Source organism: Carya illinoinensis, chromosome 3 (genome assembly GCF_018687715.1).
Source record: "Carya illinoinensis cultivar Pawnee chromosome 3, C.illinoinensisPawnee_v1, whole genome shotgun sequence".
In the NCBI taxonomy this organism is placed as follows: Eukaryota; Viridiplantae; Streptophyta; class Magnoliopsida; order Fagales; family Juglandaceae; genus Carya; species Carya illinoinensis.
Genome location: NC_056754.1, coordinates 5,153,117 through 5,179,587, shown reverse-complemented (window position 1 = coordinate 5,179,587; position 26,471 = coordinate 5,153,117). Strand labels below are relative to the sequence as shown.

The 26,471-nt window shown below is 38.1% G+C and overlaps 6 protein-coding genes, 1 long non-coding RNA gene and 1 other non-coding gene across 12 annotated transcripts; 3 read left to right on the top strand and 5 right to left on the bottom strand.

Moving 5' to 3' along the window:
- The first annotated feature begins 680 nt into the window (after positions 1–680).
- Positions 681–5,608, top strand: LOC122302758 (protein NUCLEAR FUSION DEFECTIVE 4-like). 2 transcript variants are annotated; one of them, XM_043114173.1, is made up of 3 exons: positions 681–1,363; positions 3,711–4,642; positions 4,746–5,608. In XM_043114173.1, exons 1-3 carry the CDS (start codon positions 1,022–1,024, stop codon positions 5,263–5,265), a joined length of 1,794 nt encoding a protein of 597 aa, XP_042970107.1. In that variant the 5' UTR covers positions 681–1,021; the 3' UTR covers positions 5,266–5,608. The 2 variants fall into 2 exon arrangements, with proteins under 2 accessions (XP_042970107.1, XP_042970108.1); XM_043114174.1 differs by having other exon boundaries at positions 1,220–1,363; positions 3,697–4,642.
- Positions 5,609–6,535: 927 nt separating this feature from the next.
- On the bottom strand, positions 6,536–9,057 carry LOC122302755 (peroxidase 55-like). Its single transcript, XM_043114170.1, has 3 exons — positions 8,726–9,057; positions 7,413–7,604; positions 6,536–7,296 (listed from the first exon to the last, which is right to left on the bottom strand). The coding sequence occupies exons 1-3, from the start codon at positions 8,933–8,935 to the stop codon at positions 6,730–6,732; spliced, it is 969 nt and encodes a 322-aa protein (XP_042970104.1). The 5' UTR covers positions 8,936–9,057; the 3' UTR covers positions 6,536–6,729.
- A 3,323-nt stretch (positions 9,058–12,380) lies between these two features.
- LOC122302756 (protein transport protein Sec61 subunit gamma-like) lies at positions 12,381–13,990 on the top strand. The gene is made up of 3 exons (XM_043114172.1): positions 12,381–12,650; positions 12,801–12,921; positions 13,745–13,990. The coding sequence occupies exons 1-2, from the start codon at positions 12,557–12,559 to the stop codon at positions 12,914–12,916; spliced, it is 210 nt and encodes a 69-aa protein (XP_042970106.1). The 5' UTR covers positions 12,381–12,556; the 3' UTR covers positions 12,917–12,921; positions 13,745–13,990.
- A 71-nt stretch (positions 13,991–14,061) lies between these two features.
- LOC122302757 lies at positions 14,062–16,434 on the bottom strand. Of its 3 annotated transcripts, XR_006240512.1 has the most exons (4): positions 15,968–16,388; positions 14,706–14,807; positions 14,332–14,598; positions 14,062–14,194 (listed from the first exon to the last, which is right to left on the bottom strand). It is a non-coding gene; the product is annotated as an uncharacterized LOC122302757 (long non-coding RNA). The 3 variants fall into 3 exon arrangements; XR_006240513.1 differs by lacking the exon at positions 14,062–14,194 and having other exon boundaries at positions 14,310–14,598; positions 14,706–15,387; positions 15,968–16,434; XR_006240511.1 differs by lacking the exon at positions 14,062–14,194 and having other exon boundaries at positions 14,310–14,598; positions 15,968–16,385.
- Positions 16,435–17,763: 1,329 nt separating this feature from the next.
- LOC122303286 (probable methyltransferase At1g27930) lies at positions 17,764–18,978 on the top strand. The gene has a single exon (XM_043114985.1). It carries the CDS (start codon positions 18,018–18,020, stop codon positions 18,876–18,878), a length of 861 nt encoding a protein of 286 aa, XP_042970919.1. The 5' UTR covers positions 17,764–18,017; the 3' UTR covers positions 18,879–18,978.
- Positions 18,979–19,912: 934 nt separating this feature from the next.
- On the bottom strand, positions 19,913–19,993 carry TRNAL-AAG. Its single transcript has one exon. It is a non-coding gene; the product is annotated as a tRNA-Leu (tRNA).
- Positions 19,994–20,891: 898 nt separating this feature from the next.
- Positions 20,892–24,452, bottom strand: LOC122302754. 2 transcript variants are annotated; one of them, XM_043114168.1, is made up of 7 exons: positions 24,064–24,436; positions 23,920–23,960; positions 23,165–23,222; positions 22,132–22,225; positions 21,723–21,807; positions 21,575–21,640; positions 20,892–21,155 (listed from the first exon to the last, which is right to left on the bottom strand). In XM_043114168.1, exons 1-7 carry the CDS (start codon positions 24,176–24,178, stop codon positions 21,042–21,044), a joined length of 573 nt encoding a protein of 190 aa, XP_042970102.1. In that variant the 5' UTR covers positions 24,179–24,436; the 3' UTR covers positions 20,892–21,041. The 2 variants fall into 2 exon arrangements, with proteins under 2 accessions (XP_042970102.1, XP_042970103.1); XM_043114169.1 differs by lacking the exon at positions 21,575–21,640 and having other exon boundaries at positions 24,064–24,452.
- Positions 24,453–24,470: 18 nt separating this feature from the next.
- On the bottom strand, positions 24,471–25,971 carry LOC122302752 (ribonucleoside-diphosphate reductase small chain). The gene has a single exon (XM_043114167.1). The coding sequence runs from the start codon at positions 25,601–25,603 to the stop codon at positions 24,611–24,613; it is 993 nt and encodes a 330-aa protein (XP_042970101.1). The 5' UTR covers positions 25,604–25,971; the 3' UTR covers positions 24,471–24,610.
- Positions 25,972–26,471: the final 500 nt, after the last annotated feature.

Here is a 26,471-nt window from a genome sequence, read left to right as displayed (position 1 = left end):
ATTCCACCGTTTGCTGTCTATATTGACTACCGTACGTATTACAGCCTAGAGATCAGACTATTCTTTTCCACGAGGGAAAATAAAGACAGGTGTTGAAATCTGTTGGATGGAGACGATCAAGACAATGTTCAAGTTTTTCTTTATTTTTTCTTTTTGATCTTTAATTTTTTTAATATTTTCTCTATGAAAAATATGTAATTTTGTAAAAGAGGAATAGTCTAACCATAAAACAAAATGATTATATAAAATTAATTTGATTTAACGTGATTTGTTAAATTATAAAATAAATTTGACGAATTACATGAATTACATTAATTTATAAAATTATTTTTATGTAATAATTTTGTAATTATAACACTCTTCTTTATAAAATGTTTTAAACAAATGTGTTCCAGATTTTTTTTGTTTTCTTTGTGGGGTTTGGAGTGTTCTAAGCGGCAGTTCAATCAAAGTTGGGAATAAGAGTATATGGAAGAAAGAAACATGGGCTAAACACCGGCCATGGAAACGGTCAACCACAGCCTAAATTTCGAAATCTATAGTCGTTTGTCTGTTTTATTTTTTTCCCCTGAGTAGGTAAAAAGCAGCCATCATCCACGCCATTATACTAGTCTTATATTAACATCCCCCATTTTCAGTGGTACATGGGCTGCAATATATATATATACACACACGCACGCATGCACGCATCTTGCTGCTATGCATACAATGATGTCGATTCGCTGTTGATACCGTATATTTTATACGATCAACAAAGTGTCATTCCTGTAAATCTTTTTAAGTCACATTTTCTTTATTAATGGTAATGGGCATGATGCCAAACCATCCAGTTCGCTGTCGCAACCCAGGACATCATTTCATCGTCAGCATCCTCCCTCCGCCTCTATCTCTTTCTCTCGCTCCAATTTGCTTTCGTTGTATTACATAGAAAGCTCAAAAACTTTCTCAGAGAACAACGAAAGGTAAAGAGAGAGAGAAGCTTTGAATTTTTGGAAGGCACTGAGTGAGGGAGGGAACAAATATGGGTGGTGGGTTGTGGAGAGAGAGGTTTGGATCGTTTTTTACCAACAGATGGCTGGTGTTTGTGGCGGCAATGTGGTTGCAATCGTGTGCGGGAATCGGGTACCTGTTTGGGAGCATATCGCCGGTGATAAAGGGATCGCTCGGCTATAATCAGAGGCAGGTTGCGAGGCTCGGGGTGGCAAAGGATTTGGGTGACAGCGTCGGGTTCTTGGCTGGGAGCCTTTGCGAGGTCTTGCCCCTGTGGGCTGCTCTCCTCGTCGGTGCTCTCCAAAACTTAGTTGGATATGGCTGGGTTTGGCTCGTCGTCACTGGCAGAGCTCCCACTTTGCCTCTATGGGCTGTAAGTAATTCGTTCATCTTTTTTATTGAATGTTTTGTTCATCGTCCATCCAACCTGGCTTCTTTGATTTTATGGGTCATGAGTTTCGAGAAAAGGATGGTCTTTTCTGTTGTTACTTCTTATTAATCGTAGATTTAGTTGATCATTTCGGTTTTCTATCATATATTTTGATGAAGCTTGTTTTGTAGTGTTTAGTTTTGTGCTATTTCGAAGAACGGATGGTGTATGAAACGAAAACTTTAGAAAAGGAGGGGGTGATGAAAATAGACGTCCTTTTTAGTTTCAGAAGCCTTTCTGCAATGAGATTTTGTATTTTGTATTTTTTTTTTCATATCTGGGTGCAGGACTTTTGATTTGCATCCACTGGATTAAGATCGCTATCATATACTATCTCTGGAAATAATTCGGTATTCCAGAAAACCTTGGCTCTAATATTGATTTGCCCACTGGTGCTCCACAAAAAAACAAAAAACAAAAAAAAAAAAAAACAAAAAAAAAAGCAATGAAGCATTGATGTAACATGTTTCAGTCTTTGATTTCCATTTTTTTGTCGAATAATTCATTTTCCCCCTGTTTTGTAACATGTGAGAAATCAAGCTGCAATGGGCTACTTGTTATCACGTACTTTGTTACCGTGTTTTTACCCTTTTCCAAACTCATCTTTTGTACTGAGCTCATTCTTTTCTATGGAATTGATGGTTTAAAGCAACACGTAATAGTCAATTAAGTGTAATAAATCCTTTTAGCTAATAGTTTAGTGGAACTTTATGTACTTCCAACTTTTTTTTGTTTTGTTTTTGGAATTAGTTGGTTGTATGATGAATTATTTTTTGGAAAATACTTTAGCTACAAAGGGATTACACAAAAGTAAACCCACAAACTAATGTGGCTTGATGTGGTACATCAAATTGTGAAGTTACTTTTATTATAAAGTAGATCTAACGGATTTTATGAAGCCACATTAGTTTGTGAATTTACTCTATATAATCTTTTTGTATCATTAGCAGTTTTCTTAATTTTTTTGTTCATTATTGGTTTTAAGTCAACAGTTTTATTTATTTTGTGTCATTTTTCTAATCAAGGATCCTTGATATACAGGCCAAAATGATATGGAATGGGATCCTCTCTACTAACTAGATATGGGGTGTTTTGATCATTTCACTCGTCAATTTAATCCTTCTTAAAAACTCAATGACCAAATACCTCATGTTTTTTTTCCTAAATGGATGCTATCCATTTCAAGTTGAATGTAGAGAACAACCCTATTCTAATTGTATGTGTTGTGAATTTTATGTTCCTTTTAAATGCTTCAATCAAATGTTGGTTTCTAAACTTGTTGTCAAGCCAGAAATTTGTTCCTTCCATCAGATATTCTTTCCCAATAGTTTGTCTCATGCTAAATATTGTAACCGTTGGTCTCTTACTTCTCTATTTAATGAAGGCACCTCATTTTGTATCATTTTAGTTTACTTGAGCATATATTTTGTTGGTAGATACGCATAAAATGGCTATTCGATTTTTTAGCTTTGTATTTCAACTGGAAAACTATTCGATTTTTTAGCTTTGTATTTCAACTGGAAAACTATCTATGGTGGATATTTATGAAATTGCTTTATATGATGATAGAAGAGGGTGTCTTTGTCTCTTTCCAACCGATAAATGGACATAAGTATTTGTAAACAATCAAGAGCTTAGAGATCGACTGATTAAAGAACTCTCAAGCTCTATCTCTGCCAAACTCAATTGACTTTATTTTTGTTTAACTTGCTTGAACGGCTATTGACCTTAGTTACGTAATTTATCATTTTCCCCAGACCTTCCCCCAGAGAGTCCAGGGGCTTGTCAACAAGTTGAATTCTATGAACTAATCTTGATCTCTAAATGATGAACCGTGGGCTGCACAAGCATGAGCAAGTGAAGCTCATAAGCTGTAACTGCTAAATGAGCCTTGACCGGCTTAATTGAGTGTTTCGTTTCTTCCATCTCTTTCTTGATCTCCCTCTTCTGTTCATTTGTGTGTGGTTTCTTGTTTAATTCCTGGTTGTCAAGTCAAACATGCACACTTTCTTGATACCATTTCTTTGGTATCTGTATGTAATCATATTTACCTTTATTGACTGCAACCAAGGACACTTGACATGTGGCTCACATTTGTAATGTGTCAGACAGTTCCTTTTTTTCTTTTCTTTTTTTCATCTTTTCAGTCGCGCACGTACTTTTCTGTTGAGCTAATTATCTGAAGGCTCAATATTTATACCTGTGCTCTAGCAGTCTTGAGATTTTTAGCAAACTTTCCAGACTTATACCATCTTGACTGGCTATATCATTAACAGATATCAGTATGCAGATGTGCATTCTTATATTTGTTGGAACAAATGGTGAGACCTACTTCAATACAGTTGCTCTGGTTTCCTGTGTGCAAAACTTCCCAAAAAGTCGGGGTCCCGTGGTTGGAATTCTGAAGGGATTTGCTGGATTAGGCGGCGCTATTTTGACTCAGATATATGCAACAATCCATTCCCCTGATCATGCATCTCTGATATTCATGGTCGCAGTTGGTCCAGCAATGGTAGTTATTGCCCTAATGTTCATTGTCAGACCTGTTGGAGGTCACAGACAGGTCAGGTCAACTGATGGTATAAGTTTCACATTTATCTATAGCGTCTGCCTCCTATTAGCTGCTTATTTGATGGGGGTTATGCTTCTTGAGGATCTGTTCAATTTGAACCGTACACTGATCACAGTTTTTACTGTGATTTTATTAATTCTTATTCTGATTCCAATTGTAATTCCGGTGTCATTGAGTTTTTGGCTAGAGCCAAGAGCCCCTGAAGAAGAGACTCTCCTGCCTGAGCCACAGAAACAAGAACCTTACAGACTTCGACAGGATTCTAGCGAGTTAATATTCAGTGAGCTGGAAGATGAGAAGCCAAAGGAAGTGGACTTGCTTCCAGCACGAGAGAGGCAAAAGCGAATTGCCCAATTACAGACAAAACTATTCCAGGCAGCCGCAGAAGGAGCAGTGAGGGTGAAGAGAAGGAGAGGTCCCCATAGAGGGGAGGACTTTACCCTGTTGCAAGCTTTAATTAAAGCAGACTTTTGGCTTATATTTTTCTCACTTCTATTGGGTTCTGGATCTGGGTTGACAGTGATTGATAATCTGGGTCAGATGAGCCAGTCTCTGGGGTATGATAATACACATATATTTGTGTCCATGATCAGCATTTGGAACTTTCTAGGACGTATTGGTGGGGGTTACTTCTCTGAGGTTATTGTGAGGTACAAGTTGATTTCATTTTCCACCTGGATTTTTGTTAAGCATTAATTTATTTATCGTTTATCCCTTGTTCTTCTCATCCATGCTTGTGATTTTATTGGATAGGGATTATGCTTATCCAAGATCAATTGCGATGGCTGTGGCCCAACTTGTTATGGCAGTTGGCCATTTTTCCTTTGCTATGGGGTGGCCTGGCACAATGTACGTTGGCACTCTGTTGATTGGACTTGGCTATGGGGCTCACTGGGCGATTGTGCCGGCTGCTGCCTCTGAGTTGTTTGGTTTGAAAAAATTTGGGGCTTTGTACAATTTCCTCACACTCGCAAATCCTGCAGGTTCTTTAGTCTTCTCTGGTCTAATTGCAAGCAGTATATATGACTATGAAGCAGAGAAGCAAGCTCATAGACACCATTCCTGGCAGCAGAATTGGGGATCCATTTTTTCAGGCATGTTTGGTGTGGATGAGCCACTGAAGTGTGAAGGTGCCATATGCTTCTACCTAACTTCATTAATAATGTCTGGATTCTGCATTATTGCATTTGTACTAAGCATGATTCTTGTCTATCGGACCAAGATTGTATATGCCCATCTATATGGAAAAACTAGTGCACCTCGGCTTACATGACCAGATTATTCATCCAAATTATTGTGGTATTTGAACACTTTGTTCAAGGTTCTGTCGATTTCTTGCTTGTTCTTGTAAGCATACGCCGTGTGACAATGACAGAGTTGTGAATGCTTTGAAATACTTCTCTCAAGAGTGAGACTGCTCTTCCCCCATTATGATGCGGTTGGTCACCATGACATATATAGTTATGTATGATTTTCTCTCTCTATTTTGTCTAAAACTGAAATGCTGTATTTACCACTTTCTCAATGTGGACATTAGTTGGCTTGAAGTTTTTAAAATCAGAGTCAGTTCTGTCCACTGTGTTGGGCAGATGAATAAATGTGATTGTTCATATGTTTTCTCTTGGTCTCTTTGTGAATTTAAGCATTTTTCTCTTCGATACCATTGCTCCCAAGTGCTAAGTAACTCATGCTGGTGTTTGACAAAATAAGCAGAGGTTCTAAAATTGCAGGGTCAAACTTAGTGATTGATGGCTGAATGTGGGTTTGGCTTAAAACATAATTTTGTTGAAAATACATGCAGCTTACTCGGTGAACTGCTGTGCGCCAAAATTATTGCGAAGTTTTAAGAATGTCTATTTGGTAGTAGTCATATATGCACAGAGAACGGTACTGTTTCTAATTGTCATAGAATTGTTTGGTGCCAAATATGTAGTAAGTCATGCTGGATACAGTCCTGGAATGTATAAGGCTCGTATACTCGTTTGAAAAAATGTGAGGCTTATTATTTTTTCATGTGGATTTCAAATATATATCCTTTTTTTTTTTTATTTAAAAAAAAGGCGCGAAACTGAAATTTTATCTATCTACGGATAGCACCCAAAGTAAACTACATCCAGGTTTTGAGTTTATATTAAGAACTAAATGCAAATAATGTTCATCCCATTACCAGCATATGGACATTGTATTAAATGATCGGAAAATTATTTATGATATATTAATTATTTTATTCTCCATCAAGAATGATGAGAAAGAACACTAATTAAAAAGATAATAAATGGGATTGTTGTTATAATTTTCAAACCGATCACTAATGCTGCGAGTTTAATTCACTCTCTTGATGGCGCACATTTTGCAAAGCTATTTGAGAAATGTTTTACATTACTGCATATTTTGCAATTCTATGTAAAACAAAACTAATTAATTACAATAAATTTTTTAACTATAAAGAAGTTTTACAGATGAACTTATATATTAATATGACTTGAAGTGATATGTTAAATAATAAAATTATTTTTATTATAAAATATATTTAACTTATCATATAAATAAAATATATATAAATAATTTTATTTATATCCTCCGTAACAACAAATTTTGTGGCTGTAGTGACAACTTGACAAATCACCAGCACGCAGATTGTCACTACGAATTTTGAACTTCTTTGGAGGATCTCATTACATGATCGTTTTCTCCTTAATTGGGGACCTGTGTGTGATTATTGTCAAAGAAATTATTTTCATGAATTGAAGGCTGAGCAGTCTCTCCTAATCTCTCCAACTTTACCAGTCTTAATCCCCACTCTACCAAGCTTCCTCATTGCCGTGACGAAGGCTCCATTAAAAGCACCAGGATTGTTAGCAAAATCAACAACAGTAGGCTGAGATTCAGAATCAGTGAAGAGAACCTGGTCTGTAGTAAACAAGCCCTTTCCTGCAACCAGATTTTGGTAATATACATTGTCGAAAGTTCGTGGGGTAACAGGATCCATGTCGATGGCAATGCTGGGGTCCACGTTTCGTGGGCAGGCTGCTTCCAGCTGTTTGGCATAGTCGGGGTCTAACGTGGGGTCCACAGTGGAGGAAGAGTACAAGCGGTCTGCAAAGCGGTCGCAATGTGAGAAGCCTAGAGTGTGGGCTCCAGACAACGCGATCATATCGATTTGGCTAAGATTGTTTCTGGCAAAAATGGTGTTGAGCTCGTTGAGATGGAAGTCGGGTCCTGGAAGATTACCGGCAACCCGAGATGCCTTCGAAATAAGGCCATCACGACGTCCAAGTTCTACATTGAATGAAGGGCCTCCAGCCTGGGAGTTTTGGGTCAATTCCAACATGAATGATAAGAAATATTAGTTTTGCTTTGAAGTAGAAATGATTCAAAAAGCAAAACTTTATCGAGGTAGCAGGCTTTGGGCATTCTTACCAGGACCACGACATCCCTCGCAGCAATGGCTAAAATGTCTGCACATGAGACGATGCCAGGGCACGATGCTTCGACTGCTTGCTTTGCCTTTATTACAGTGTCAAACCCGTCTCCTGCTAGGGAAAGATTGTCTTCTGAATCCTTTTCTGCATCAGAATTTGGCGATGCTATCATGACCGAGGCATCGCATCCCTACAACCAAAGTTAAAGGAAAATTCATTAATACTTTTCAGCTTCCTATATATGGGTATTAATTTGAAAATTGCATACGCTTTTTGGCAAAATATTTCATTAATATTTACGAGTACTATAGTACTTCTCGTAACATCATCAGTAGTGTAATATAAATACTTCATCAGTAATTGCATTAATGGTCTTACTAGAATCTTCAAATGTTGTTTTAGAAGTGTTAATCATATTTATGCATGTCATGGGCCCTTTCATGTTTACCATACTCCAATCATGATCGATCTTCACTCCGACAGAAAACTTGACTGTCATAACTTAATTTTGAGCTCAAACATTGTAGATAGGTCTTTCTTTATCTAATTAATGACCATGATTTCCGCCCATGAAAAATCAACAGAAGTACTACGTACGTTCAAAGCTGTGGAAATTAATCGCATGTAGGTACTGGAAAGCAGAAATCATTGACAAAGAACCTATTGAAGGAACTCAGAACTTTTTTATTCGTCTACGTTTCTAATATTTCTAGCTCCTCCTTCTAACTTTTCTCCTTTTTCTGTCATCCAGAGGGTTTACGTCCTGAAGTCTCAGTCAAACAAATTAGTTGTCGAGGACTATTAATATATATGCTAGATGCTGTTCTGATCTGGTGACCAAATGCCATTTCTTATTATTAATTATGGTAGGTCTGCCTAAACACATGAACAGCCTCCAATTCGTATTCCTTTTTTTTTTCAACAAAGCAGCATGTTATATATAAGGCATAAAAGGAAAGCTGTTCAGCAGCAGTAGCAGTAGTAGGACATTCAGAGCCTACTAATTATATATATATATATATATATGATGATGATGAGAATGATGATCAAATAAATAAGATATACGCAGAAACGGCAACAATACTAGGACATTCAGAGCCTCGTGTATTTACATGTTTGCTGCATGCAATATGGGTGATAAAATCATCATCTATAGGACTTAATTTTCGTATATTAACAGCACCGTAGAAGACATTATAGAAAGGTAATAACAATGTCTGAAAAAGTATCAAACATCTATTACGATTTAAACATGACCGAGCTAGACAGACAGACAGACAGATATAAAGACTACTTTAATTAGTAGCCTACCTCAACAAAGCAATCATGGAAAAATAGACGCAGAGTCGCCGGGATTGTGGTGAACGTCTGGCTAAACTTTGTAGATACTGCCTGCGACACGATGGCCTCCACGTTTGGACAGCTCGAGCTATAGAAGTTTTCTACCAGCTGCCCCTCCCCACTCTTCATAATCATAAAAGCCATTAATCCCAGAAACAAGCCCCTCCATGCAACATCCATTTTCGGGCCTGGCTAGCTAGCTCTGCACTGCTTCTCTCTTCTCGTGATCACCTCCCTTTCTTTTCTCTCTCTTTGTCTCTCTCCCGTGCCCATTGATGACATTAGACATATATAAGATGGACACAAGGTGGAAAAGAAATAATAAATTAAAAAAAACCCCTTTAATTCATAGTTGTTAGATAATAAGATGGCTTGCATACTTGGTCCAAGAGTCTAAAGATTCAATGGTTCTAGTAACCGTGTATTAGTTTGTTTTTAACGTTGTTGGGTATTGGTCTTTGTCGTGCAGAGTGCCACCCCCAATAAGATTTAGCCACATCATCTCTTATACTGCGTGTAACATAATTATGAATCAAAGTTCCTAAAAGGTTTGTAAAGGAAAAATGAATTCGCTATATATAATTGAGATGCTGTGGGTAGATAGTGTGGAGAGGGACTACAACTCAAGACTTTTAGTGACAGGGTCTTCTAAGTTATATATATATATATATATATAGCTTCATAGGCGTGAACTACCGAGCGATTACAAAAGAATCTCTCTAGCTATGTATAACTTAAGAAAGTCGTACTGAATTATTGGCCTCTTAATCATCAGTTTAAAGCAATCTCTTTACTTGTTTTTTCCAGAGAATGGGAGACACGATATACAGAGTACTGCAAAGCAATCTGGTCAACTTAATTGGAAATTATTGTTGGTTGGTTCATGGGTTTATTGAGAATTAATATATATGCTTAAATATTGCTTGGAAAAGAAATTTTTGAGATCATGTACTACAGCTTGTGGTTTACGAAATTAAGATGGATTAACTAAGGGTTTAGTCGAAAATATCCATGAAGATCATCATGAACATAAAATCTCTATCATGAATTAAGTCCATTGAATTATGATCTAATCACATACATGATGATGACCCTATTATATTTAAAGACCATTAATTAATTGTTTATGCACCTAAACCTAATTAATTAAAGAAATCATGATTATCAATATATATACGACTGCATGCTCATCATCATGACTTGATTTTTCTACTAGTTGGCCGGTTACTTGGTCTCTCGATATCTCAGTTTATCAACCTCGATCGATTGTAATTTAGAAATCATGAAAACGACACCTTAACCAATCAATATTTGAAAGTTCCACTCGTTTAAGATCGAAGACTAATTCTCATGTCTAGAGGTCAGAAATTTGGAACAGTGTTAGATGGCTTGCATGCTCAATTATTAGTACTTAAGATAATATATATTATTTATTACAGCTTGTCAATAAACTCTCTTTTTTTCCAAGTGGCCGCTACGTTTATTTAATTTCATGGTTTAAATAGGAAATAATTATATATATTGTTAGACAGTGTTATGTTCTGTGGATTTAGTCTTATTAAGTTGGCTGAATGAATTCTCTTGGGTAATTGATTGAAAAGCTAGTTTGAGAACCAATCAAACCTAAAAAAGTCTGAAGTTTCATACGAGGAAATGAGAAGTTGAACAGCTAGCTGAACCACTATTGGTCATTATCTGACTCTGAGCGCGTTTAAAATCATGCAAGCAGTAGCTCAGCTTATACAGATCAACCAACATGATAAATATATATTGACAATTCATTTACGCGTGCTCGACCTCGCTCTTTATACTTAGATTGGTATCGTGTCATTTTCAGTTTTCCCAGCTCCCTAGCTTAATTATTTCTACATGATGTGTCTTTTTCCTCCGAATAGTATACATCTTATGGAATACGTTGCATGGTTTGAAACCTCAACATGATAGCTATGAAGAAAATGGCCGGGATTTTTTTCCCTACCACCAAAAAGAAAGGACAGGATATGGGTTGCTCACAGGATGCACAAAAAAGGAATCCTACATTGATTTACCTTTTCTCCCTCACTATCACTAGCAAGTTCATGGAATATGACAGAGCGTAAACAAAGTCAAAAATATTGATCTCTCTCTATCTAAAGTTTGCCTCGCGCCATTGAATTGCCTCAAGAGTTTATGTATACGTGGAATAATGGATTCAAGGCTTTTCAAGAACATTTACAGCTTGAGAAAAAGCAAAACATGCATTGGATGGCAAGTACTGTGGAATAGGGAGATGCTGTCGTGAACAACGCATAGAAAATAAATACAAATATTAGGTAGCTTCAAACCTATTGAAAATCGAGAAATGATATTTGCAGTCGTAGTTATACAAACGGCGTGCAGTCGTTTTGAAAAAAATGAATTAATATGGGATCCATATGAAAAAAAAAAAACTAAATTTTTAATCGTGGACCCCACTTTTTTCCAAAGCGATTACGCGGCGTTTGCAATTTCATGACTGTATGTAGCATTGCTCTTGAAAATCACATCTATCTACTTTCTAGAAATCAGAACTCATTACTTATTAAAGAAAAGTAAGAATTCATTGACAACAAATAAATTATGCAAGCAACTGAAGCAGCTTATTTGTTTAAATCTCAGCTAATCTGTATTGGAAACCAAATATTATATATATAATCACTTTATATATATATATATATATATATATATATATATATATATATATATATATCTTGTGAAATACGTTGCATGGTTTGAAACCTCAACATGATAGCTATGAAGAAAATGGCCGGGATTTTTTTCCCTACCACCAAAAAGAAAGGACAGGATATATGCAACTTCCCATATTTTTTTTTTTTTATTGGCACTAGCAATCTCGTAACAAAGTTCAAACTAATCTCGAGAGTATCCGATAGTCATTAGAAATTATCCATACCAAAGAGAATTTGAAACTTAAATTTGGAGGAAGCTTATTACCAAGACCAAGACATTTACCACTTGAGCCAAACCTCATAGGTTTACAGTTTTCCATGTATATATTACATGTTCCTTTGTTTTAGTTTCTGGTTTAATTAAAAAGGCGGTATTCTCAGTTTTTCCTCCACCAGTTAGCTCCCCAAACACATGCAATGAGTCATATACAATGTCAAACAGTGCCAAAACTTGGGAATAAAGATAATATTAGAATGGAAAACATTTCCTAAACATCATTTTCTTGCCTATTTTTTCCCCCTCTTTGTGGGGCCAACACCAATGTTCTTATCTCCTTTTCTTTTTCTCAACCCTCTTTTTCCTTTCCCTCCAGAAATAGAGAACAGTGATTCTAGCATGCCTTGCCCACATAAGACTACAAAAGAAGGCATCAAAAATAATTTTAATCGATATCCTAAGGGTGTTTTCAAATGTTAACAGCATGTATCTATATAATAACCATATATAACCAGAACGAAGATCCAAAAATTATCCAATAATATAAATACATTATATTAATATGTCAACATAGAGATATATCTTCTAAACTATGGCAAAATTTAATTACCAATAAATATTTAAAATTAAATTTCGGATTCCGTCTAAGAAAAAGAAAAAGAAAAAAATAATAATAAGGGGGAATGCACATCGGGTAGACGCGTAGGGGTGTTTCGCTAGGCTACAAACAATCACTCCGGACGCGGTCAGGCCTAAGCCAGAAGGCAAGGGAATTTTCTCTTTGTTTACCAATACCTGCCTCGCTTGTTTTCTTCTCAAACTCTTCCTCCTTCGTCCTCCTCCAAGTTAATTTCTTATCCAACCCAGAAAAAGAAAATGGATGCTATAGACTCAGTCTTCGACCCCCTCAGAGAATTCTCCAAGGATAGCATCCGCCTCGTTAAGCGCTGCCACAAGCCAGACCGCAAAGGTAATCCCAAAACCTGGAAAAAAAAAAAAAAAAAAAGCATCTTTTGCTGTAGCGTTGAATTTTCGATCCGATCTTGGGATTTTATGTTTTCTGATATGGGTTTTTTTCGGATTCCTTTGATGGGTGCGATTGCGCTGCCTGGTTCTGTAGAGTTTACAAAGGTTGCGTTCCGTACTGCGATTGGGTTCGTGGTGATGGGGTTCGTTGGGTTCTTTGTGAAGCTGATCTTCATCCCCATCAACAACATCATCGTTGGGTCCGGTTAAATCAGGTATGGTTCATCCAGTTATCATTTTTTTGAGTACTTTTCTTATGGTTAGAGATCCTGTTTTTGAAGGTGTATGTTGTGAAGGTTATAAGAATTATTGTTAGATTACACATTCACCCAGTGAGTCCTGAAACCTCGATCTCACGCTCCATCCTGTTCTTACAAGGGAAGGAAGCGCTATCTGAGCTAGATATGCTTCCTGAGATCAATGTTAAGAAAACTGTGATTCCCGCATTGCGACGTGAGGATCGAGATTAATTCGGGTTTTACACTTTCATTTGTTTTCTTGTTGATTTAATATCGGAAAAAACGAGAAGTTTGGATGGAAGTCTTCTGTTAGCTGCACCTAAGAAATTGTTTCACAATTTATTGAGAACCTAAACATCAACGGCCATTAGGCCAATGGTATCACTATATGAGAATGAGGTGGTCGGCGAAGTCAAGAGGTTTAAGTTCCCATACATTTTGTTTTATATTCTTTTATTAGGTTATGGAACGAGGCTTGATATTTCAGCTCTTATTGAATGGCTGAATTGTATGGGACTATATATCAATGAGACCGGTAGAAGTTTCCAAACTTTTCGGATCCCCTTTGCTTTGTTTTGGTCTCCGGTTGCAGGGCTAATGTTCATACCCGTGGTGGATGCATTTAATAATGGAATTACTCTGAAGATATAACATTTTGCTTTTATCAAAACTATTTGCTTTCTTCTCTGTGAAGGATAAGTACGAGGGATATTGAGTGGGGTATATATGTTTGATGGTACCCAAGTTTGATTGCCTTTTTGTGAATGTTATTTCTTAGAAAACTTTGTTAAATCTGCAGGTTATTTGAGATTGCTGGCCCACAAAAAGGATGCGGTAGAGTAGTCAACACACGGGAGAGAAAAGATCCATGATTTTGTGGGTTTTACTTTTTTGTCAGAAAAAATACCTTAGCAGCATTGTCATGTTTTCAGAGTAGATATGAGTAAAGTTTTACGTCTTTAATCTTAGTTCTTAGTTTGTTCTGATGGATGGATGTTTAGATTCGTTTGGTATACTTACAATGGAAAGATAATTTTCTCTCTTATTTTTTGCCCTTGTTTGTTTGATGGTTTGAAGATTATAGCAACAATTAATTGAAAATATGGCAATGAATTCTGGATTGAAGCATGTTGTTGTTTGATAACGGGCTGGTTGGGTTACAAGTTGTTTAACATGAGGGAAAGCAGAATGCACATTTGCCTACTCTGCATTCGATTCCCATTGCACCACCACGAGTCAACAGTAATTTCTGTGCTGATAAAAAACATTATCAAATTCTATAGGTAATGCTAAGTTTTTGCAAACACCAGAAATCGGTTTGAGAAAACTTTGGATACCACCTAGCAAAAAGGAAAATGAGAAAATAAAAAATAAAACAGAACTCACGTTTGCAAAGCTGGTGCAAGTGTTCACAGCTACACTACTCGATGTCAATGATTCAGATTGCAGCCTATACCCAAAGCGAGAATATTAGCAAATGATATGGCTATATGTCGCATCAACAACAGAAGCCAATACTTGTTGAGATCAAGCAGAAATGCCTTCCATTGTTGCTTTCATGCGTTCCCGCAGTCTAAAGTAGTCTCTCTTCTCTGTAACTGTTGGGGTTCTCTGGCTGTATTTCTCGTGGATATATAAAGTATAAACACTCACCTGTCAATCATTAATTAAAAAAAAGAATCCCTTAGTAGTCCAGGTCAGTCTGGAATGTGTAGTTCTCTCAAACAAGAGATCCAAGGTTTAAAAGCTTAAATGCCAACCTTCTTTCTGTCAGGTCCAAACTTCTCAAATTTTACGAGTCCATCAATCAAAGAGAAGATGGTGTGGTCCTTGCCAAGCACCACGTTCTTCCCTGCATTTAACTGAAATATTGCAAACTGGAACTTTCAGATGTCCTGTGCTCGGGGGATGAGGTACCATAAATTACAAGTTCTGGTGTTTCTAATAGGGTAGCCTGAAAGTATAGTGTAAAGAGGTGGGAAAACTAGGATGACAGTGGTATGCATGTTGTCCCACTAAGGAAGAATACATTTTTATCACCACTAACGAAGTTCATGAGATTCATTGTATTCCTATTAGTACCGCCTTTCTATGTTCTACGTAATTTCAAGATCATAAGCAGAGACATGTAAATGCATCGTGTAGCACCCATGAACCAACTCACCCAAAGGGGAATTCTTCACACAAAGTTCTCAGTCTTAATTTTTGCGCTAGCATAACAATGTCCATTTTCATGGGCAACCCACAGCATGCCACAAGCCCTTTAGTGCTGGAAAGGATTCATTATCCATCCATTATCTATGTCGATCCGAAATGTAGCTTCTAGTTCCCACAACTGGTTTGCAAGCCACAAAGCTAGCTGAAATCTTGAGCTCAAAACAATTTCTCCTCGAAACTAATTATCACCAACCATGCGACACTCAATTAGAAAGAGTATCCTCCCTGACATCATGATCAAACTATGGACATGATGGTTGGAATGAAATGCTTTATATACAAAAAGGTACAAATCAAGATTACAACTCGAGCTTCTTTGTAATCATTACAAAGCCAATTCCTCCTAGGTATGCTAGTAAGGAACAATTGTGGGACTTTGACACTCATAATCTTTCAACTCCATCAACTTAGTGGGGCCTTACAGATCTAGCCAATTCCCAATGAACAAATTTTACTACCTTTTTTCCCAATTAAATCACCATGAAGCATCGTATCCCAGCCGTGGGATTACGTCTTAACCATATGCTCTGTTTACAATGTACACAGTGGACATCGCAGAACCGAATTCAGAGTCGATCGTATTCTGAGGAAAGACATTCTCTCCTTTTTTATTGGTGCACTTCTATTGTCGTTCATACAGACTCACAGTAATTTCCTGTCTTTAGGCAGACCCATGAGTCATTTAACTAGAACGGAACTCTAATACGTTATTCACCTCAAAGTGTGTCAGAGGAGAACCTAGTAGCTATATTAGGTATGTGCAGTTTGTACATATTAATAGAACATGGAGGGTATATATATTCACCTTGGTCCCGCGCTGGCGAACGATGATGGAGCCGGGCTTGGCAGCCTGATCGCCGAAGATCTTGACGCTGAGTCTTTGGCCTCTGGAGTCCCGGCCGTTCTCGTGCCCCCGGCTCCTGTGCGCATTTTGAACGGTCAATGGGAATCTCACGAAGGCTGGCTTGGGTGGACCCACCACTCGTATGGGACCCAAGTACGAAAGTTGACGGGGAAAAGCCCGGAGAAGCTAAGGTCAGGTGAGCCCTCTGAATGCCCCAGATAGGTTGAGACTAGCTACTGCCATTTTTTTTCAATTGTTTTTTCTTTCTTCCGTGAAATTTAGTCAAAAATGGTTATGGAGGAAGGCAAAGAGCGAGTGCGCCAGTGGCAATCTTATCTTCGGAGTCGGAGACTAATGGCTCCCACATACGACACAAGACGGCATGTCGTTGTGTCACATTTATTGGGTCGGGCCGTGTCGTGAAGTGGTATATAAGATCTATCTTATAATATCCTTCGTGCTTGTTTCCTTTTTGTTACCTGTGGAATAATATACATTAACTGAGCCCACTTTGAAATGAGTAAATATAAACTCCCATTTTATTCTAATCACTTAATAAATTAACACTTCAAATGTGGTCCGTTTCCTCATATTAAAACAGTTGTGAATAGATGACTTAAAAAGTTTTTTTTTTTTTTTTTTTTTTTTTTTTTTTTTTTTTTTAAGTAACTTGAAAAATGGATGCATTCTTGAACTACCTTAGAAGGAAAAGAAAAAAAAGGTTTTTCCAAGGCAAGATAAGATCGTATCTTACATGCTAGCATGTAACACCACTTAATCAATCGTCCAAGATTTTAAAAGTAAATTAAGGTTAAGGGAGAGGGAAATCAGGGGTTGGTGTTGAGCAGACTTTCTATCAAAATCACTTTCATTGTTGGGATAATATCGTTGAAACCCCAACATGGGGATCGGAGAAGATTCTACTACTGATCTTGTTCTTTAAAATCTCATAGATCAGGAAACATTAATTTGGATGGGTATCTTTTATGAATCATGTGCACTGTAATGAGACATAGAGTTGCCCAGTCTTCATCGTCAAACATCAACAAATTATGAAATGACTAGAAAAGTATATCCCACTTAATAATGGAAACATATATATGTTTGATGATGCATCTCATCTCCCATTTATTTTTCTTTGCTACCTTTTTCTCTTTCTGTGAACTAACTTAATTACTTTTCATGGCATCCAAAAAACTGAAGCAGACATGCCCTCTTGGGTGACACATGAGCAAGTTAGGCTAGCTCGATCCGAATCATAGTAGATGTATGAATTCGACCAGCTGCACCCACAAGCTGCTTTCTTTCCACCAACATGATTGAAACTAAAGATCTCAAGGCATGCATATCCTCTTGACCTATTGCTTCGATCCTCACGGATTAATGATACATCGAGATCAGAGTTATACAAAAAAATCCATTTATAAATAGATCATCATGTAAGTTATACGTATCGTGGACACGTCAAATTAAAAGACAAAAGTGCAAACCAGCTGCTAGAAAACCCAGGATTAACATATGCGAATCATGGAGCAGTTGATCATGTGATGTACTTGACCACCACCATTAATACTTAAACCACCACAATATATTTTTAAAATGTTGATGATTAAGCCTTGTCCAAACCGACAAAAACAACCTATCACCTAGATCAGAACGCACATAAATACATATAAAACGTGATGTACAAACGCCTCTAGCACAACATCTTGATCATTGGCTCCATCGACTTAATTCTCGTTTGTGTACGTTTCTACCAGTTGTAGACGTTTCCGAATTCCGACCCCATACACAGGGATAGAGACATGTCCGGAAATGAGGACATTTAAGTCAAAGTACGAGATAAATTAGGGGAACTGCCCACGTGTCATTCCACTGACAATTATTTCTCGCTACGCTGCCATGGCAAAGTAAGAAGGTAAAGTACCTCCCCGTCGGTACTTCGATCCTTATATATAAAAAAATCGAAGCCCCCAGGCCCCAGTACTCTCATTTCTTATCGACGAGAGACATGAAGAATAATCATCGCCGTTACGTTCCCGAGAAGTCACGTCTCCTCGCGTTTCTTACGGCCGGATCCATCACCGCCGCACTGATCGTAATCGGCTTGAGCCGTACGTCCAATAACACAACCTCCTTGCTCTGCTCCATGACCGCTACGCGCGTCCCCACAGAGGATTCCAACCATATCGCCACGACGCCGACCCAGCTCCTCGCCGTCCTCCACTACGCCACTTCTCGCGTGGTCCCGCAGCAGTCGTTCGCCGAGATCAAAATCTCCTTCGACGTGCTCCAGTCCCTCGCGCCCTGCAACTTCCTCGTCTTCGGCCTCGGCCACGACTCGCTCATGTGGGACTCGCTCAACCCGCGTGGCAACACGCTGTTCCTCGAAGAGGACCCCAAGTGGGTCCAGACCGTTCTCAAAAGCGCCCCGGTTTTACGCGCCTCCACTGTCCGCTACAGCACGAAACTATCCGAGGCCGACGACCTCCTATCCACGTACAAATCAGAGCCCGACTGTTCCCCCGCCAGCGCGCGCCTCCACGACACGAGTTGCAGGTTAGCTCTAACGATGCTACCGGAAGAGGTGTACGAGAAGGAGTGGGACTTGATAATGATAGACGCGCCAAGAGGGTATTTCCCAGAGGCGCCGGGGAGGATGGCGGCGATTTACTCGGCAGCGGTGATGGCGCGTGCTCGAACTCGGCCTGGGGTGACGCACGTGTTCCTACACGACGTGAATAGGAAGGTGGAGAAGGTATATGCAAGGGAGTTCTTGTGCATGAAGTATAAGGTCAACGGCGTGGGGAGGCTCTGGCACTTTGAGATCCCTCCGTCTTCTAACATGACCGATTTTAGCAGGTTTTGCTGACCATCAAACGAACCACATTTTTTTTTTCATTTAAATTCTTACAGTTATTAAAATATATACTGTGTATGTTTGGGAGTGAATAATATTATTTATTGATTAATCGCCTCAGCAAAACTCTTTTATTAACAGTTTTGAGGTAATAATTACGTATTTATCCATGACTATGAGCTTACAGCGTATTGACATATATTTATCAGTATCGTATAATTAAGAAAAAGAATTAAAGATTTGTTAATACTCCAATCCGTTGACTAGAGATTTATGTTAATTATTAATACTTGTCCTGTGTTAATATTAATAAAATAGGAACATGACAGCGCAGTAAACGCCAAACGGATAATTTATACAACGTACGGCAATATTCCGACCATTATGATTAGTGAGGGTATCTTTTACCAACCAAGATATGCGCTGGCAAGCAACGGAATTGGCCACTTTAACAGTAAATGAGTAAAATCCCACCGTCAAGCTTTGCTCAAACTAGAAGCAATATTTCGCCAAAGAGGGACATTGAGTACGGTTTGGATTTCTAAATTCAATCTATTATTATTATTATTTTTGTAAATTTTTATATAAAATATAATAAAAAATTTAATTTTTAAAATTTTAAAATAAAATTAATATTAAAAAAATATATTATAATAATATTTTATTCAACTTTTAACAAAAACACCTTATTTTATTTAAATTGTATAATTAAATAAATCCTAAAAAAAGCCTAAAAGGACATTGAAACCCAATGACTGGAGGAGATGATTGGGACCCCCAGTCGCCACTACTGTCGGTAGCACTTCGCCATAGAGTTGCAATGCTAAGATCATTGTCCATTTTCTATAGTTTTAATTTTAAACCACTTTAACGTAAGAAACTCACCATTTTTATTTTCATTTTATAATAAATAAATCACACCAATTTTCACTGACTGTGACAAAAGTTAAGTCTGTCCGGGCCAAGATCGGAGATATGATTATAAATTATTAGCTGGGCCTAAAGCAAAACATGAGCCCAAAAGAAAGATCAAATAAAATGTGCAGTGTGGAGAGTGGGATTTGAACCCACGCCCTTTCGGACCAGAACCTTAATCTGGCGCCTTAGACCAACTCGGCCATCTCCACAATTGCCTTTAAAGCCCTCAAAACCTAAAGATATATCGATGTAACGAAGTCCAATTCCACTCATCCCACGCCTTAAATCTAAAAGAAATATCAAGCAATGATTAGCTCCAAACTGTCACATGACCAGTGAATTCAACTCCACCCCACGCCCTGCATGCGTGTTCTATACAAGAGTAGAAACCCTCACCCTCAATTTTAGCTTTGCTTTCAAGTAGTAAATAAAGTGCTCAGACATCATAATTATGTAGCATTTCACATGATACCTATCTCAGATGGTTGAAATGAAAGAGATGGGCCTCCTCGTGCAAACACACCATACCTTTTTGATATACATATACACACACATATATTTTAAGAAGAGGGCGACACCTAATTTTATTTAAAATCCTAAATATATATATACACGATTTATACCGTTTTGAGTCTAGTTCAAATTGAAATTGAATTCATCACAGGGCCTATAATTGACAAACTTTAATACATTTCCCTCTCAATTTTCCATCTCCACATGGCTAGCACCATGCTAGCATACCACCTGCATACTTTTATTATTTTATGTAGTACTTTATTGCTTTTGCACATTGGCACCATGACCGCAGGTAAGTTTGTACAAAAAAACAAAAAAATAAATTATCTTTTGTACCGATAACAAAAAGGAATACTAGGTAAACAATAAATTTTAATAATAAAATTCATTTATTTTTATAACTTTATATATATATTTAAACTCATTTTAACATCCAATACAATGAAACTCATTTAAGTTAACCTCACAAAACTCACTCAACCTTAAAAAAGGAAAAGCTTATCAAATCACTGATTCATACACACTCGGACCCAATTCGTTGCTCCACAGACTCCCACCCCTTTGGTTTAGGATTCAAAAAAGAAAATCAAATCACCAAAAAAAAACAAAAACAATTTAAAAGAAACGAAAAAATAAAACAGTCGAGTTCAAAAGTCTAACATTCCATCATGCATATCACGAGTGATAACTACAACCACCACTTGCGATACATAATGAATGGGCATATATTTTAATCCTGAACTACCTTGGCCTAAACAAAGGTGAAACCCTCCTCTGAACAATCTCCTGAATCTGTTCAGATGACAAAACCGATGAGCCCCCTTCATAATTGTCATTTTCCATCTGCTGATGCAACTGCAAAAACGCAATCTCAGTTTAAGGGGGGAGAGGAAGAGAGAGTTTCGACCCAAGGATCCACTAAACATGTTATTAATCAATAAATCAAACCAATGTGTTTTAAAATATTCATGCTGCTGCTAAGTAAATTTTAGTTGGGTTCTTTAGCATGGAAGCAGCAGCCTTGAACCTAGAAAATAGCAAGAGCATGGTTCTTGTACAAATAATTTAAGACTGATTGTCAGCATTCCGTATAAGCCAGTTCTAGCTACAAAGTCCAAAAACGGCCATCTACATAATTAATATGAAGTAATGAGTTGGTTTATGTTTGCAAATAGCTGATACTTGATGTGTCTTGTATTTGGTTCAATGACAAAACCAATCTCCAAGTGCCATAAGAACCAAGTTCTGCCTATGTGAGCTGAAAAGGCATGTACCTTCTCAAGAATTGCAGATTGGTCATCCAAGTGAAATTTACGCATGTGCTTTAGCATCTCCAGTTGCTAAAAAAAAAAAATCCACCATCTCTACTTCAGCAACATCTATTTTCAACCAATATTATTCACCAAAAGTATAAAAAAATACCTGTTCCTGCAGTTTCTGTTGACCCAGAATTCTTTCTGCAAATTCCTCTGGTCCAAGCTCAGCTTCATCACAGGCCATCTCTTCCCTGTCATTCATTCCATGGTATGAGTACTACTAGCAGAAATATTAATAATAAAAAAAAGAAACAACTACTCGTGTTTCTGTTGAGGAAGTTCTACCTGAAAAATTTATCATTCACAACATAAAAGAGTGGTGAGGGAAAGAGGCTCTTTTCAAAGTACAGTACTTTGCCAAGCACAAAAAACCAATATCTAAAAAGTGGTAGAAGTTTTACAAGTTGGGTGTGAAAGGAAGGTCAGGATGTCTCACATACAAGTAACAAGCAAGATGAAATCATCATCATTCTACAGTTAAAATACACACATGCACAGAGGGAGAGTGAACTTACTTTGCAAGAAATCTATAAAAGCGAATCATCAAATCCTGATCATTCTCAAAAACCACATTCACTTTCCCCAGGCATGATAAACCAAACGTTGGATCTGTAGTAGAAAATAAGATATAATTTTAAAGATAGTACAGAAGTTCAGAATCCTATTATGCTGTAACTTATGCATGGGAACTTCCAGAGGGATAACAGTGCAAATGATGTGACCAATTATTGCCTAATTTATTGTCTGTATATATAGCTTCCTAATCATAACTGTCATGGATTAAAAACTGACAATTGCATCGACATCTACAACTTAAGATGCACAAGGTAAGATTAATGTCATATATTGAGCCCTTTACATATAAACAATCAGATGGTAAATTGATAGAGGCTAAGTAATTTCCCGTTTCCTCTTGAAAGCCTACCAATTACAAAACCAAGTGATATCATCAAATCCACCAATACAACTTTATGCATTTAGTATATCTTACTTCACTCAAGTGTGTAAAGTTACACTATTTGATTTCCTCAACAAGACTCATGTTGATCACGAAGTGGTAATATCCCACTGTATAAATATTTAGGTTACGTTTAGATAGTGAGATGATCTCAGATGATTCGTAAATAATGTAAAAAAATGGTAAAAAAATAATGATAAAATATTAAATAATAGTAAAAAATAAGTGAAAAGTAATAATAATATATTAAATAGTAGTAGAGTAATCTCACTACCCAAATACAACCTAAGACTCAATTAGCCACAAATTTAAAATGGGTTTAGCAACTCCTCACTAATGCAGAGTGAAGTAAACCACAGGTACCTGTAACCACAGACAAGCAAGCATCACATTTAAACAAATTTAAGTTTCATGCAGTATAAACTAAGCTGACTCTCTTGGTCAATATATCTTTGGTTTGGCATCACATGCCTGCTGAATGGAGGGGAAGACAAGTTTTCTATTTGAGCAAGACAATCACACCAAAAGAAATGAAAACTTCAAAAACTTTAGTGCACTGGTGAGCATTATAGCCTATAGGCGAGGCTTACCAACTCCCATCTCCAGAAATATCTCCTCTTGGATTGCAGTGGTTACAGCTACAGCTTCCTGTAGAATGTGATAATATAACAACTGAGCAACTAATTGATGTGATACTTGCCACTTGAAAATCCAAGCGGAGAAACTGTATTTTGACATAGTGGTAGCCTATGCCACACAGGAGGTAACATACTCCCGAATTATAAACATTATTTTCAAGAGGTCAGTTCTTATGCAATATCGTTTACAGTCAGTCATCCCCTATAAGCCCATAAAAAGAGTTGAAAAACGGTTATACCAGTCCCATTAAACGATTGATGTCACACTTGATTTTCAAGCCGTTCTGATATATAGCAGAAATGCAAACTCACAACTTCAACGCGCCTACTTCTAGAGTAATTAAATGCAATTCCCATATGCTCCTCATAGTATTAAAAAAGAGGCCTAAGCAACTAGTCGCATCGCTAAATTCCCATCTCAAAATGACTCAAAAGGCTCGAGACAAGTAACCCAAATACTCGTGGTAGGCAGGATTCAATTGAATACTATACTGTACTAACCAAGTTGGTGAGAGAGGGACATAAAATTTCTAAACCAATGAGTGAAACAAATTCTGTGAACCCGTTTTCCCCTTTCCAATAATCGAATGCAGACTATAAGATACTAGGTCTAATTGAAACCCAAATTTATAATCATATGAACAGTAAAAATGACAATAATATACAAATCAACCAACAAGGAGAGCAATGGTATGCGGATTACTCACCTGCTTATCCTCAACAGCGTCTGCAATCCTTTTCTTCACATCTGCAAGTTATTTTCAGAAGTTCTATTATTTGAAAAGCAGGTAAATTTATGCCCAAAAGGAAAAACATAGAAGAGCGGAGCCAAAAAAATCTGGAAAGGGCACCAGGCAGGGAAGTGAGGAAAGAGAAGCGGTTGAAGAGATGGAGCAACTGTTCTCTAGAGAGGAATCCGGGGTTCTGCAGCTGCGGAGTAGTCGTAGTCGTAGTTGGGACGGCCATTTTTGGGCCCCTGAAGCTTTTCCTGCTCGAATGGTCGTCTTTGACGTGCACAAGATTAACCAAAATCCCCGTTATCGATATTCTTCACTTCAGTTTCGGGGTATTGGGGCCAGAACGTTGTCCTTTTCCCAAACCCAGCGACGAATCGAATAAAAGGGAAAAAGATAGTTTATTCCTTGATATAGAATTTAATGGAAAGTAGGGCAAAGGGTAAAGTGGACAACGGGAAATTAACAGTAGTTTCAAAAGTACAGAGGAGAATTTGTTCCAGAAAAATTAAAAAGAGACAAAATATTGAAGCTGAAGTTAGATATATAGACATGAGCGAACAGCATTTTACGAAAATTTATCCCTTTTTTTTCTTATCATTACTGGACAGAAAAAAATGCCCAACTTTAGAACAAAAAAAAGAACCACACAAATGTTACAAATTCAGAAATCCTCGTCCAACTTGAAAACATGGGTCCCACCGCCGTTACCGTTGAGGCTGGACATGACGGAGGCCTTCTGGTACTCTCCGACCCTCTTTTCGAAGAAATTGGTCTTCCCTTGCAACGAGATCAGCTCCATCCAATCAAACGGGTTCTGAACGTTGTAGATCTTTCCGCATCCCAACGCGCCCAATAGCCTATCGGCCACGAACTCGATGTACTGGCTCATCAGCTCTCTGTTCATCCCCACCAACGCGCATGGTAGCGCGTCGCACACGAACTCCCTCTCGATCTCTACCGCGTCGCGGACGATCCCCTTGACGCGCTGTTCACTCAGCTTCTTCCTCAAGAGGGTGTATAGCAGGCACGCGAAGTCGCAATGCAGCCCCTCGTCACGGGAGATCAGCTCGTTGGAGAAGGTGAGACCAGGCATCAACCCGCGCTTTTTCAACCAGAATATGGCGCAGAAGCTTCCGGAGAAGAAGATCCCTTCGACGCACGCGAAGGCGATGAGACGCTCCGCAAAGGACTCCGAGCCGTCGATCCAGCGCAGGGCCCACTGGGCCTTCTTGGCCACACAAGGGACGGTCTCGATGGCATGGAAGAGGCGGTGCTTCTCATCAGAATCCTTGATGTAGGTCTCCAGCAACAGACTATACATCTCGGAGTGGATATTCTCGATGGCAATCTGGAAGCCATAGAAGGCGCGGGCCTCGGCAACCTGGACCTCCTTCATGAACCTCCCAGCGAGGTTCTCCAAAACGATGCCATCTGAAGCCGCAAAGAAAGCGAGGACGTGGGAAATAAAGTGTTTCTCGTCGGGGGTGAGGGCTTCCCATTGGCGGAGGTCCTGGGAGAGGTCAACCTCCTCGGCAGTCCAGAAAGAGGCCTCGGCTTTCTTGTACATCTCCCATATTTCGGGGTACTGGATCGGAAACATGCAGAAACGGTCGGGATTCGGAGCGAGAAGCGGCTCTTCTGGAATGGCAGGCATCTTCTTAAGAACCGTGATCGAAATAAGGAATTAAAATTAGGTTTTTGAATTTTGGGTTGGTTGGCGTTGCAGAGGATCTACGAGAATTGGGTGAATTTATAGAAAAGAGATGGCTTTTTTGAATTCAAGAGAGAGATAGAGCGGGGAATTTGAAATTTTTTGTGCGAGAGAGAAGCTTGCGGGAGAATGAACCCGGTTTGAAGGATATTTTATAGTTTTTGTCAATTAGGACGAATGTATCCTAAGATGCGGTTGGAATTACCTTATGAGGAACCGGACTTGTACAGTGAATTTGGATGGACGTTAAGGGGTTTAATTGGGAAGAGGAATGAAGCTGAAAGCAATTAACTTGTTAAATTGTTATTGGCAGGGAAAGCTTGAGAGGGAAGCTTCTCCTTTAATTTGATTTGTTTTGTTTTGGTGGAGAATGATCAAATTTGTATAGTGGCGGGATTATGTTTTAGCGCGCTGGTCTGTGTCTTTCACCTTTGGCTCCTTTCCTTTAAATGATATGTGGACTCCTCCACCTAATGTTAGGTCCTTATTAATCAGATTTGTCCCCCCAATACCCAAATATTAGCACCTCCCGTTGATCCAAGCTATGACTGTCCTACATCACTCATCAAATGCGGCAATGCCCAAACATATCAAGCCACATATGATGATTCGTGGTTAATGAAGTCTTCTGATGTTTTCTTAGTAATGTCGACGAACTTTGCTTTTGGAGTTATAAGGCCCGGTTTGATTAGTCATTCAAATGAAAATATCTACTTAAATGAACAGTATAAAACACTAAAAATTGATATAAATAATACGTGAATAATATATGAACAGTACACAATTCGGATATTCACACATCTTTTAAATT

Coding starts and splice junctions, on each gene's coding strand:
- LOC122302758 (XM_043114173.1), top strand. CDS start 1,022: ATGGGTGGTGGGTTGTGGAGAGAGAGGTTTGGATCGTTTTTTACCAAC. Junction 1,364..3,710: donor CCACTTTGCCTCTATGGGCT/GTAAGTAATTCG, acceptor ATCAGTATGCAG/ATGTGCATTCTTATATTTGT. Junction 4,643..4,745: donor TTCTCTGAGGTTATTGTGAG/GTACAAGTTGAT, acceptor TTTATTGGATAG/GGATTATGCTTATCCAAGAT.
- LOC122302755 (XM_043114170.1), bottom strand. CDS start 8,935: ATGGATGTTGCATGGAGGGGCTTGTTTCTGGGATTAATGGCTTTTATG. Junction 7,605..8,725: donor TCCATGATTGCTTTGTTGAG/GTAGGCTACTAA, acceptor CTTTGGTTGTAG/GGATGCGATGCCTCGGTCAT. Junction 7,297..7,412: donor CGAGGGATGTCGTGGTCCTG/GTAAGAATGCCC, acceptor CAAAACTCCCAG/GCTGGAGGCCCTTCATTCAA.
- LOC122302756 (XM_043114172.1), top strand. CDS start 12,557: ATGGATGCTATAGACTCAGTCTTCGACCCCCTCAGAGAATTCTCCAAG. Junction 12,651..12,800: donor CCACAAGCCAGACCGCAAAG/GTAATCCCAAAA, acceptor CTGGTTCTGTAG/AGTTTACAAAGGTTGCGTTC.
- LOC122303286 (XM_043114985.1), top strand. CDS start 18,018: ATGAAGAATAATCATCGCCGTTACGTTCCCGAGAAGTCACGTCTCCTC.
- LOC122302754 (XM_043114168.1), bottom strand. CDS start 24,178: ATGGCCGTCCCAACTACGACTACGACTACTCCGCAGCTGCAGAACCCC. Junction 23,961..24,063: donor TTTCCTCACTTCCCTGCCTG/GTGCCCTTTCCA, acceptor AATAACTTGCAG/ATGTGAAGAAAAGGATTGCA. Junction 22,226..23,164: donor ATTTCTGGAGATGGGAGTTG/GTAAGCCTCGCC, acceptor TTTCTACTACAG/ATCCAACGTTTGGTTTATCA.
- LOC122302752 (XM_043114167.1), bottom strand. CDS start 25,603: ATGCCTGCCATTCCAGAAGAGCCGCTTCTCGCTCCGAATCCCGACCGT.